Source organism: Arvicola amphibius, chromosome 5, assembly GCF_903992535.2.
Source record: "Arvicola amphibius chromosome 5, mArvAmp1.2, whole genome shotgun sequence".
Taxonomy (NCBI): domain Eukaryota; kingdom Metazoa; phylum Chordata; class Mammalia; order Rodentia; family Cricetidae; genus Arvicola; species Arvicola amphibius.
The window spans coordinates 48,825,588-48,839,229 of record NC_052051.1 but is presented as its reverse complement, the minus strand read 5'-3'; the positions used below and the strand labels follow the sequence as shown (position 1 = coordinate 48,839,229).

The following is a 13,642-nucleotide window of genomic DNA, read 5'->3' as shown; positions in this document are numbered from 1 at the left end:
GAGGGTCAGGAGGACACTCAGCCACTGGAAATTCAAACCTTTCTGAGGGAGAGGTTGGGTGCTAGACATCTTAGGGAGAGGTTGTGCTTGTCTCGGTGGCCACCTGGCACCAGCAAGCCCCTTCAATGCACCCACACCTGCAGCTGGCACACAAGGGCCTCACCCCCTCTGACTGAGGCCACCCAGGACCTGCCCTGCCCTCTTGCTCTTGCAACCTGACTGCTGATGCTGTGGAAGATAACAGTTGTGAATTTGGCTCGATGTGTTCTTAAGCATAAGGTAGCCTTGGTGGATTTTAAGCTGTGAGCCGATGCACACTAAGGCCACGCCTCTAGATCTGTTTAAACGCCACCTGCAGTTGGCCCTCCCCAAACAAGGGCATATTTAATGGATTCTCACTTGCACTGAAACAGAATGGTATTCATGGTTTGGCTAAGAAACTGGCTCCAGTCCATGGGCTCATGTGTACAGAGCTGGATTTTATGAAGCATCCAAAGCAACGTGCTCAGGGAGAACAGCTAACTCTAGAGTACGTTGCTGTATTTGGCTGCTTCTGCCAGTGCTGAATTATTTCCTGAAGTTGCCCTGATGTCTGTGGGAGCTGATGAAGGTCAAATCCAAACCTTTGCAGAACATGTTAATGACTGGCTGCAGCTCCCAAAATGTATAGGAAAGGAGGTCTAACACATCCTACCAGGGCGTTGCCCCTCTGTAGATGACACAGATAGCATACTCCAGGGTGAAGGGCACCAGCTTTGAACCTACTCTTGCGCCACTGTACAAGTCTGTGCTTCCTAAGCCTCGAGGAGAAAGTACAAAGGCAGAGCAGCTGGCTGTGACATTTGTGGCAGAGTACAGCCTGGAGTCCCCTGTGCGACTGCTTCGTCCTCTGGGGAATCCACGGTCTGTGCTGAAAACAGAAAGACAGTAGTGCAGCTCAGTTCCTCCACAGGCTGGACTTGGGGTGTCTAGGAGGGAGGACCACCTGCCTGGAGCATCACCTGCCTGGGAGCATCATCACCTGCCTGGAGCATCACCTGCCTGGAGCATCACCTGCCTGGAGCATCACCTGCCTGGAGCACCACCTGCCTGGAGCATCACCACTGCTACTCGGCCCACAGCGCCTCCTCCACCTGAGATGCCAGGACGTCCGAAGAAGCTGACATCTACCACATCTATAATCTGCTAGAGCACCTGACCCACAGACCCAAAGCTGCAGGATCTCCACAGCACAGGGCAACAACAGGATATCTGAGAAGAGACCTAGAAAGAGCCCAGCATTGATGGTGTAGTAGAAACCAGAGGCCTCGAGCCAGACCTGTGGCTCTTTGCAACAAACGCTTGCAAGTAAAGCTATTTGTACAAAGGAGTTTATGGCATGACCAATTGTATCACACTGCAGCTTCCATGGTGAGATTTTTAATTTTTCCCCTTTTTTTCCTACTAAACTTTGTTTTATTGTGGCGGGGGGAAGTGCAGGGATGGAGGGCAGATGCCAAGGGACAGGTAAATGAATGGGAATCAAGATACATGATGTAAAAGGCACATGGAATAAATGAAAAGAAAACAAATGACTTAAAATACCGACATTAAGTACTTTAAATCAATTAGAACACCAAATAGAAAGTCAGTATATGAAATGTCAAGTTACTGTAACATTTCTCTATTACTTAAAGTTAGGTAGTCAAGAACGTTTGGCAGTCAGTACAGAAGCTTTTCAAAAACATAGGGTGACTAAACCAGTTTCAACAGGCTTTGCTCTGCTTCGGATAGATGATTAGTGGATTTTTAAAAGATATTATTTCAAAAGCATTACCCTTAGTCACAAGCAGAAAACTTATTAAATGCCAACTACAAATACTTGGAATGTTTTGAATTAACCTTTACTATCAGTACCTCAGTTCTGTTGATACAAAAGCACAGCTCTTACCTCAATGGGGATAGGAGATAGTTTATTCTGGAGCCCAATATGAGTGACCATGGCCCAATAATACAGATTTAGATTACCCAAATTCCATGGTCCAACATGGAATCAGTTTCATAAAGTTTTTATAGTAACAGAAACAAAGTTATAAATGAAAATACTTTTCAAATACATCACTGGGCATTATGTGGATGAGTTCTAGCACTGGGGGAGGGAGGAGAAAACCCTGCCATAGGCTTTAGATGGTATCTGAGAGCATCCTTAGCCCTTTGATTGGTGTAAGTCGGGTTTTATAGAGTTACTGCATTCCAAAAGGTTTTTATCTGCCAGTCACAGGATGTTAGGTTCGACTTCGTTAGTCACAGGTCATTTTGTCCAACCAGAGGTGGATGAGGAATGGCACTTAGGGAGTTCACAACAGCCTGAGATGGATGCAATTAGGCTCTGGACCTGCACCTCCTGCCTTCTCCACATCCATGGGGTTCTAACGGCTCAGCCTTTGTAGATAGCTGCTCTCCAGGTTTCCCACTCACAGCAGTCTGGCAAAACCATATGTATTCAGTAACTGTTTCCTGAATGACTTAAGGAGATGCAAACAGGGCCTCTTCAATTATGTCAATATGCTAATTAGCAACACAATACACAACTAAACATTTTATAAACTTTTGTTATATATGAGTGTATTTATACGTACTTATGGAGGAGGCTATGGATAAACCCAGGACTTTAGGAATGTCACACAAGTGTTCTACCATGAACTACACTTCAGGTTCCTCAGCTTCTTCTTTTTAAAATTATTAGTGCATGTGTGTGCATGTGCGTACAGCACTGGAGAGTTCGGTTCTGTCTGTGCGTGGGTTCCAGAATTGAAGCTCCTGTTGTTAGCTTGACAGCACCATTACCCACTTAGCTAACCGGCCGTCCTTCCAATTACTTTTAAAGGGAGGAACTTGCTTTCCTTCTGTGCATTTCATTTTGTTGTTCGTGTGATGGAGGATCTTTTCTGGTTCAGTGTTGAAGGTAGCCTGCAAGGACTCACATGGGCTGAACGTGTTCTCCTCCACCAAGTTACTCCCTTGGCTTTCTCCCTAAACTTTTGAAAGTCTTCCTTCAGAGACAAGATTTAGACAAAATCTAAAACAAACTACCACACCTGGATGTGGTGGCACATGCCTTCAATCCCAGCACCCTGGAAGCAAAGACAGGCAGATCTCTTTGAATTCCAGGCTAGCCAGGGCCACGCAGTGAAGCCCTGTCTCAATAAACAAACAAATAAAATTATCAGCAGCCATACAGAGAAATTTCCCTTCAAATTTAGGAAACCCTTTATGTTAATTATAGAGACAAAAAGATAGAAGGTCAAAAATACAACATTGCCCATTCTCCAGCAGCTGAACCCTAACTGCTGGAAGCCTGACTTAGTGACTTGAGACGCCTTATGTAAACAATTCCAGCCTAATGGTCCCTAGGGGCTGTATCCCAGATGGCCAGTCTCAGGACACTTGGTGTTTACTACCTCAGATAAACTCTGTTCAAGTACGACATCACACAAATGGCCCAGAAAGCAAAACCAGGTATCTACTCTTATGGGCTCTATCAGAACCCCATTTTATCTCAGAAGGGGTCTTTCTCACTCCTCCAAGCCCCACCTGTCATTTGCTCTGCAGCATTTCTGCCCACATCTTCTATTCCTTATTAAAACATTTGTATCAATTCTGGTCTGTAGATGCATTTGTCTCTGGACCTTGGTCTTGTCATTCTCGCCACATTGATGGTAGAATATTATTATTATTATTATTATTATTGTTGTTGTTGTTGTTGTTGTTGTTGTTGTTGTTGTTGGTTTTTTTTGAGACAGGGCTTCTCTGTGTAGCTTTGGAGCCTGTCCTGGAACTCGCTCGGCAGACCAGGCTAGCCTCGAACTCAGAGATCTGCCTGCCTATGCCTCCTGAGTGCTGGCTGAGATTAAAGACATGAGCTAATACCACCCAGCTGGGATAGTTTTAAAACAAAGTTTTAAAGGTCTTGGGGGGTGTGGGTAGCACACACCTTTAATCACAGCATTCAGGAGGCAAAGGCTTATTTATCTCTGATTTTGAGACCTGTGTCTTAGTTATTTTTATACTGCTATGAAGAGAAACCATGACCAAGGCAGCGTACAGAAGGAAACATTTAATTGGGGGTTTTCATGGCACAGAGCATAGCAACAGGCAGTCAGGCAGAGCGCCGGAACAGTGCTGAGAGCTCACATGGAGCAGAGACACTAGGAACGAACTAGGCTTTTGAAACCTCAAAGCCCACCCCAGTGATAACCTCTCCTCCAACAAAGGCTGCACGTCCTAATTCATCCCAGTTTCACCAATGAGAAGCCAGCATTCAAACTTACCGACCTATGGGGACCATTCTCATTCCGACCACCACACTAGAGCTCATGCTTTTCTGAGGCAGTCTACTTTTTGGGTTCTGGGGTAAACATCGTACTTTTGATCGATTGGCTTTAGTGTTGAGAAGCAAATCAACCATCTTGTATATGCCAAGCACAAACTCTTTCACTAGGCTACACCCACAGCCCCTACTTTCAATTTAATTTGATCTGGGTCATTTGGGACAACCAAAAAGATGAAACCTTAAGACTCTAGACTTCATGGGATTATGAAAGTGGAAGTGACCTTTATGTATATATACAAATTTTATATAAAAAATAAAATACAAAATTTCATTCTGCTTCCAATTTCTAGTATAACAATGCATTTCAAACTAATATGATTCTGTTATAAATTAATAGTTTAAATCTAAATACAAAACAAACTCCCAGTTGATTATTTTTCCCTTAACTCACACCACATATATTTAACTGCTTTCTGCCATGTACCTTTCAACCTTCTGTAGTAAATTAGTATGACTATTTTATAATTCAGTGCTAAGGGTCGAAATGCAGAACCTAGCACTGTACAACCTGATTACACCCCTAGACTAATATGAGTACCTTAATTAAGAGAATAACAATGGACTTTTATAATTTGTACTTTGAATACTTAACAGAAGCCATAAAAACGCAAAAGGCCACAAGGATCCAGGCAGCGGGGCAAAATTCTTCTTCCTATGTTCTAAGAATCTCTTTTTCTCTCTGAAGTACTCTGTATCTTTCCAGATAGTTGGACCAGTAGGATGAGGTTCCTCCCTATCAGGGCATGCATGCATGTAAGAAACGCATTTTCTCATCATTTCAAGACTATAGACACACATGAAGGCAAATCTCACTCAAAGACAGTACAGGATGTAACTTAGCGAACCTGCCTAGTTATAAGGACCTCGGTCCTGGTGTTCGATCTCTAGCACTACAAAAAAGAAAACAGTACAATGGCAACAAGGAGAAACACCTGGAATGCTCCTAAGAGGTGTTACTTATGGTTTTTAAGAATTATTGTTGTCTGTGCACATATAATGTAAGTATGGGCATGCAGCACCACACTGCACGTGTGGAAGGCTGAGACCATTTCACTGTGGGGTCAAGGGATCACTCTGGTCACTGAGCCATCTTTCTGATCTGACATGGTATTTTCTTTTAATATTTATTATTTTTATTTATGTATAGGTGGGATGTGTGTGTGCCTGTGCTGAGATTATGAGCACCACAAGTGTACAGGTGCCCATGGAGGACAGAGGGTGTTGGATTCCCCCAGCCCTGGAGTTACAGGCAGTGGTGAGCATCCTAATGTTGGTACTGGGGTCCTCTGCAAGAGCAGTAAGTGCTCTTAACTTCAGAGCCATCCCTTCAACCCTGAGGTGAGATGTTTTCTAAAAACATCAAATCAAAACAACCAACCAAACGAACAAAAATGTCTACTGTTGCCCAACATGGTGGCATACACCTATAATCTCAGCACTTGGGAGGTGAAGGTAGTAAGATCCAAGTTCAAATCCAGCCCCAGCCCCAGAGCAAATTTCAGGTCAGACTGGGCTACAGAATGGGGCACTCATAGCAAACAATAACAATAAAAAGATCCTGTGGGGTGGGGTAGTGTAAGCCTGTTTCTCAGTAGTCCAGAGGTTGAGGCTGGAGGATCTAGAGTTACAAACCAGCAAGCTCCCGTCTCAAAAGGAATCTATACATACTTTAATAATTATTTGCTAAGTGTTGTTTGGTATTAAATAATTTTCAAGTAAGATTCATCTATGAAATTTGGGCTTTAAAGATAAACTGTTAACCTGAATAACTGCAAATTTTCATATTGTTCCCTCTTTTGAGTGTACATAATACATGGACATGATTTAGTGTGCCTGTGGTTCATTTTCGATGATTTCTTTTGCCATACAAAATAAAACAAATTCAACTTTTTATTTTAAAATAGAGTTTATTGAACAATGCAGTAAATTCAATACACTGAGTTGTTTTCCTTATCAGAATTGCACATGATGAAGAGAGCTTCACTTACTGCGAAATTAACACTCCAAAAATGTAAGTTTAGATCATGTTCCATAAGAAAGTAAAGTCTAGTAGTGTTGTTACAAAAATATCAATTTACACTAACTTACATAGAAAAGTAGTAGAAAAAGAATCCCATATACAAATCAACCACCTAAGAAGTAAAAATCCAATTATGTATTCTTAAAAGGTAGATCGATGGGAAACCAGACAAAAGGTACCGGGAAGCTGCAGGCTAACCAGATATACTTCAGGTATTTTTAAAAAATGAGTATTTCAAAGGAAGAGCACAGCTGTTTATAATATTTTAATCCCTAGTCAAAACCACTGTGTGGCCAATTGATCACGTACCACAACCTCGAGCTGTGTCAACCTATTTTTCTCATTCATGGAAAACAAGAAAAGCTTCTTCAAGCGGTGTGTGTACACCAGCCAGGAAGACAACTCCAGTTCTGAAAGTTTACTGACTGGAATCAACTCAAAGTTCTGCAGGATCGGCTTAAAAGATTAGATATGTTTTCATCAAATGTACATATCATCTCCACGTCTACCTAGCGCACACATTGGGGAGCTGGAAAAGCTGCTCAGTGTCCAGTACTGGCTCAGAGTGTGCAGAGCCCTGGACGAGAGCTCCACAGCTGAGCACATTTACGAATGTGGACACTGTCTGGATGGTGGTGGCGCACACCTTTAATTCCAGCACTCGGAGGGTAAAGGCAGGCAGACCTCTGTGAGTTCAGGGTCAGCCTGGTCTACAGAGCACGATCCAGGACAGGGTCCAAAGCTACAGAGAGAAACTCTGTCTTCGAAAAACAAAACAAAACAAAGTAGACACTGAAAGAGCAAAGAAAACTAGAAAGATCATTAGTATTTAGTAAAAATATTCCATTCTACCAGAACCTGCCTGCGCATGTAACTAAAACACATGAATGCCAGCACCATATGAAACAAAGGATATTAAACTGCATACTACTATAAAGAAGTTGCTAATGAAAAGTAAAACTTAAAAGCTAGAAGAAAATAAAATTTAAAATCATTTAAGATCAATGATTTCTATTTGCTAAACCACAAGTGTGGAACTTTCCAGCAAGCATTGTATTTTGCAATAAGTGGTAATAAATACCATATACTTTATTTTTAAAATGTTTTCAAGGGAAAAAAACCAACTTCTTTACCTCTTAAAAGCTATTGGTGTTAGGTAAGCAAGAGGAGAGAAGTCAAATTTTCATCTCTGATATCTATTCATTTTTATTTCCAAGACCCAGTATTTATGTATTTTATTTTCTCTAAGGAGCTATTTTCATCTATGTTGCTAAGAGGGTTGTTTAAGAACATATGAAATTGGCAAGAAGGAAAGAGAGACTCTAGGAAATTGTTTTTGTTATTTATAGCTACTTAGTAAGTTGTTTCATTGGTAGTGCAGAGGTCGGCACTTGGAACATGGTAGGCGAGTTCTCCAACACTGAGCTACACTTCAGGCCGTGTGTGAGGTTTCAATTACAACAATATGAGGGTTGGCTAAAATACACTTTGTCTCAAATAAGTCAAAAATCAGATTTGCAGATTTGTGTTAAGTGTTCTTCTGGAGCAATGGTTTAGATTAAGAAATTAAGTATTAGTTACAAATTAATGGGACCAAATTACTTTGAGGAATCGTTATTTTAACATAGTTTTTAAAAGACTAATTTTCTTTAACTTTTCATGAAATGTAACTGGTGCTTCTGAATATCACAGACTTGAATGAGGATGCAGATGTTAGTAAAACAAGTGTATTTTGGCAAGCATTTTATTGACAACGTATGGGAAAGTACAGTTGAAATTGTAAAATGGCACCTGTCTCTCACCAGATAGCTCATCTGATGTAAACAGAAGACCCCACACTGTACTGAGTAGAAAGGAGGGGCTGTAGGCACAGCGTCTCTGCCATTGCTCAGCAAGAGTTAACAATTAAACAAAAGCATCTAATGGAACTTTAGTTCAAATATCAAAGGTCTACCCCACTTTTCAATGTACTAGCATTTACCTTTGAATGAGCTGAATTGGCCTCAACATGAAAGACTGGATTTGTTCACACAGCATGTGCATTCTTGACACAGAATGCATAATCCTGAGCTTCTGCAGCGGCTTGTCACTTGGTACTTTCTTAGAGAAATTAAAATAACTTGAAAGATAACTTCACATCTAATTTCTAGAAAAACACCTGAGATTTTGCAAAGGATGAGAAGAAAATTATTTTGTTTTCAAGTTGTAAGCTAGCAGAGTGATAGCTGCTCTGGTCACTCACTTTGGAGGAGAGAACTGATGGTCTAGAGCACGTTTGCACTCGGAACAGTACACAGCCCTCCAAGGTCGGGAAAAGGACTGGAAACCAGAGAGCCATGACAATGGGGACACCGTCAGGGTGGTCAAGGAAAACAGTAAGTTAGACGCACAGTAACTAGTCAGATAAGAAAAAATTTAAAAGATAAAACCTTACCTAATCAATGGATTTACATTTCAAAGATCAGAAAAACCAAAGTAAAACTTAGAGTAAGTACAGACGTTTGATCTGTATCTTCCTTCAAGTAAATGGTGTACTGATATAAACTAGATTCAATTTTTCTATCCTTTTAATGACTATGTCTATATATTATGTTTCTTTCTACCTGAAAAAAACAGTTTAATATAATACATATGCAGCCTGAAGTAATTAAGGTCCTCAAGTTTTAAAAAAAGGGTGACAAGTTTTAAAAAACTTAAAACTACAAGGCTGGAGAGATGGCTCAGCACTTAAGAGCACTGACTGCTCTTCCAGAGGACCTGGGTTCAAGTCCCAGCACCCACAAGGCAGCATCTTTCAGCCATCTGTAACTCCAGTACCAAGGGATCCAACACCCTTTTCTGGTCTCCATAGGCACCAGGCACAAATGTGTTGCACAGACATACATGTATACAGGCAAAATACCCATACACATGAAGCAAAAATAAAGGTAAGGAAAAATTTTAAACTTGACTATAAAGGGATGTGTTTCTATGTATTCCCTTGTGCATTTTTAAGCATCTACATGACATAAATACCAGTTTTCATTGCTGAACTGCCTGCTTGCACTGCTGTAAGCAGTTGTTCCTGTAGAGGGGATAAGATCTGCATAAATCTTAAACATTTATTCAAAAAACTTGATTTGAGTCGAGCAGTGGCGGCACACGCCTTTAATCCCAGCACTTGGGAGGCAGAGGCATGTGGATCTATGTGAGTTTAATGCCAGCCTGGTCAGGACAGGCTCCAAAGCTACACAGAGAAACCCTGTCTCAAAAATTAAAAAAGAAAAGAAAGAAAAAAGAAAGAAACTTGATTTGACACCTATAAATAAACTATCCTTAGATTTTGGAGAAATATTTTAGAAAAGTACAAGGAAGGGTCAAAGTGTCTTTTTTTTTTTTTAGAAAAATATAATGTATATAATACTTTAGAAACTACACAAACCCTATGTTTTTCATTGATTGTGAAGGCACAACTTTAACATAATTAAAATGAAATGCATTTTTGCTATATATGATGAATTTTACCAGCTCATAAAAATATATGGATTGGCAAACATCACTGCAAATGTTTCCAATTTTCAGTTCAAATTTAGATTTAAAACTTTCTGGGCCTGGTGTTGCCCAGTTATAGTCCCCAAACATTTGAGAGACAGAGGCAGGAGGACAATGAGTTCCAGTACTGACTCTGTCTCCAACAGCAAAAAAGAAAAAAAGGGGTGTGTGTGTATGTGGAGTGGGGTGGGCAAATTCTATTTGTAAAAAAATCAATAGCACATCCTGTAGGTCCATGTTATTACTGCTGCACAGCCTGCTCACCAGTGGTCACTGGGCTCTCTTCATTTGTTGAATAGTCCAGGTGCTCCATCACCTAGGCGTAAATAAAAGACATCAGAAAATGCAAATGTTAAACTTCCCTTCCACTCTTCATTAATTTGGCAAAAGTATTCTGATTTTGTGTGATGTTTGTGTGCGTGTGTTTGCATGTGTGCATCTGGGTAAACAGGCATGTGTATGAGCACGCATGTAGTTATCGTCCCCAGCTGCCTTCTACCTTAGATAAGCACTGTTGCTGACCAGATGTTGACCAGAGAGTTCCAGGGGTCTGTCTATCTCCACAACCCGTACCCTCTGACCTCAGCTTTCTTTTCATTTTCTTACTTTTTTTTTTTTTGAGATAGTCTCATTTATGTAGTCCTAAAACTACACCTAGGTAGCCTGAAACTAACAGAGATCCACATGCCTCTGCCTCCAGAGCGCTGGGATTAAGAGGCAAGTGCCACCAAGCCTGAGCCCTTCCACGTGGCTTTTTTTAAAAAAAATTTAAAAATTTTTAATTATGTAGCTTTGCAGCCTGCCCTGGAACTAGCTCTTGTAGACCAGGCTGGCCTTGAATTCACAGACTCTACCTCCCAATTGCTGGGATTAAAGGCATGAGCCACCACTGCCCACGTGGTTTTTTAAATGGGTACTGGGCACCTGAATTCACAAGTCATGCCTATTCAGGAATCAGTTTACAACTGAGCTATCTCCCCACCTACGCCCTTTTCCCTTTTATTGAAAATAATTATTTTCCCATACAATATATCATGATTGCAGTTTCCCCTCCCACTTCCTCCCCCTTTCCCTCCCCTCTGGATCCAACTGAGCTAAATCCCCAGTCATCCCATACCCCCTTTTTTAATCCCAGCACTCAGGACGTAGGTCAATCTTTGTGAGTTCGAAGCCAGCCTGATCAAAACAGTAAATTGCAGGACAGCCAGAGTTACATAGAGAGACCTTATCTCAAAACCCAAAAAGAGTAATCTTGGGGCAAGAGAGAGATGGCTCAGAGATGAAGAGCACTCTTAGTCCGGTCAGCACCCACTTTGGTGAAATAACAACTGCATGTAATTCTGGCCCCAGGAGGATCACGTGCCTCTGGCCACCATACCTGTACTAATGTGTATATGCCCCCATACATACACATAATTAAAAATAATAAAAGTAAGCTTTAAAACACAAGTGACCCTATGGAACCAAGCATTCCTTTTGGACCACTGTTTAGGTCAACATCATGTTTAACTTCTGAGAAGGATGAATTATAAGACTAGCGGCCTGTATGAATATTGCATTTTCGGGATCTTCCATTTGTCTCTATTTCCCAGTGTGAAATACAAATTGCCCTTTGTAGCAGTGGGGATTCCACTTCCAAAGACGACTGAGGCAGTGTGCACTTGTGTAAGTGCAGAGTTACAAACGGTTCCAGAAGTTGGTGTGAACATCCCTGCTGGTTCTGCAACCCTGTAACCTTATTAAGATAATGTAAGAGGCCGGGCGATGGTGGCGCACGCCTTTAATCCCAGCACTTGGGAGGCAGAGGCAGGCGGATCTCTGTGAGTTCGAGACCAGCCTGGTCTACAAGAGCTAGTTCCAGGACAGGCTCTAAAGCCACAGAGAAACCCTGTCTCGAAAAACCAAAAAAAAAAAAAAAAAAAAGATAATGTAAGAGTAACATAGGAAGCTGCTCTTTATTCCAGCACTGGAGAGGCAGAGGAAGTCAGATCTCTATATGAATGTCAGACCACTCTGGTCTACAGCAAGTCCTAGGCACGCCAATGTTAAACAGCAAATCTCGAGACACACAGGCACACGCGCACACACACACACACACACACACACACACACCCCTCTCAAAACAAGCAAACAAAATCACAAACCCCATCACCACACAAGCAAGTAAAAGAATGATACATGAATGTTTGGAAACATTACACAACAAAAATTCCTACTAATAAAAATGCAAACAAGAGCACTTAAAACACCTGAAAACAAACCAAAATGGATTCACTAAAGAATGCTTTAAAGGCATTACAAGTGAGTATTTACTTTAATTCTATGCATATTCTGTAAGAAAATTAAAATATTTGGAAATGCAAGAAAAAGGAAATGTTTAAATATTTCAAAACTTTTAAAACCATTATTTAGATAAAATTACTTAAAAATAGAAAATGTGATCTTTTTATAAAAACTGTCAAAGGCTTTTAGACCAATTAATGACTAGATTTCAGTATCATTATACATGTTCTCCTTCTACATTATTGAGAATCAGAAAATGGAAAGGCCAGCAATATAAATGTCCTATTGTTTTTAAAGATTCTAAATAATTCACTTTTTTTTTGAAGAAGGAGGGATTGCTCCACATGGGATTTCTGGACTTGCCAAACAAGAGTGCCTCTAAGCTAAGGCTTTCATCTGACAGGCACCTTCACCAATAGGAACACTTCCAGTAAAGCTCACCTGTCAGCAACCGCAGTTATCAAAGGCCATAGTCATTTACTCAGCCCTTCATCTGTCAAAGATGACACCTAGATTAAGGCAGTTTCATGTTCCTAACACTTCTAGGAGAAAAAAATTTCAAAGGATGGGGGATCTAAAGGGATTGGTCAGCATGTGGGAGCCCCTAAGTTCCTTTTTCAGCATCACAAAAAGACACAATAAACGTCAACGAGTTTTTAAAAAGATAAAAGCCAATCAAGATAGGTAACATTGAGCATCCCATAACACGAGACATAAGGTGAAGTTATGGAATAGTTCATTTTAATCACATTTACAATTATAGACATACACCTAGATACATTTATCTACGTGAATATGGCCCCTTTCTTCTGACAGAAGACCAGAGCTGTGGGAGACCTGATGCAGCCATGAGAAAGGATTGTAGAGGTGGGGAAAACACAAAGCTTTTCCTCTCTGTGATCTGTGTACCTGGCAACCATCCTGAAGAGTAAGAGCTATGTACCCAGCATTATAACAGGCTTCTGTTTTCTTAATTCTTAGGTATCACTCTGGGCTCTATAATTCCAGCCCTAAATATAGATATATTAATTAACCAGTCATGGTAGTACATGGCTGTGATCCTGGCATGCAGGAAGTTGAAGCAGGAGGAGTCTGGGTTTCAGGAAGCCTAGACTATACAGTGAGACAAACCCAAACCCCTCCCCCCTTTTCAAAAACAAAGCTAAATAAACAACAACAAAACAATTTAAAAGTCTACTAATTGAAGAGTTACCATTTCTGCCTCCTATTCTTTAAGATTTCAGTAACAACAATAAAGAAATAAACAGAACAAACGTGAAGATCAAGTACTTAGAAACTCAACAAATCAACATAGCCAATAAAATTAACTGGGAAAAAAAATCAATATTTCACATTTGTGAATAGGCAATCTGTTTGAAAAATTGTCCTTAGAAACTGGGCCAGCAAAACTGGCATTTTCAAAGCTCTACTTGTTT

General features: G+C 40.7%; 1 protein-coding gene across 2 annotated transcripts in view; it reads right to left on the bottom strand.

Moving 5' to 3' along the window:
* Positions 1–9,479: 9,479 nt before the first annotated feature.
* Positions 9,480–13,642, bottom strand: part of Sppl2a (signal peptide peptidase like 2A) — a 36,552-nt gene continuing 32,389 nt past the window's right edge. For both annotated transcript variants that reach the window (XM_038330201.1, XM_038330202.2), the window contains one exon: positions 9,480–10,239. In XM_038330201.1, coding sequence (XP_038186129.1) covers positions 10,165–10,239 — 75 coding nt within the window. In that variant the 3' untranslated portion in view covers positions 9,480–10,164. The remainder of the gene's footprint in view (positions 10,240–13,642) is intronic.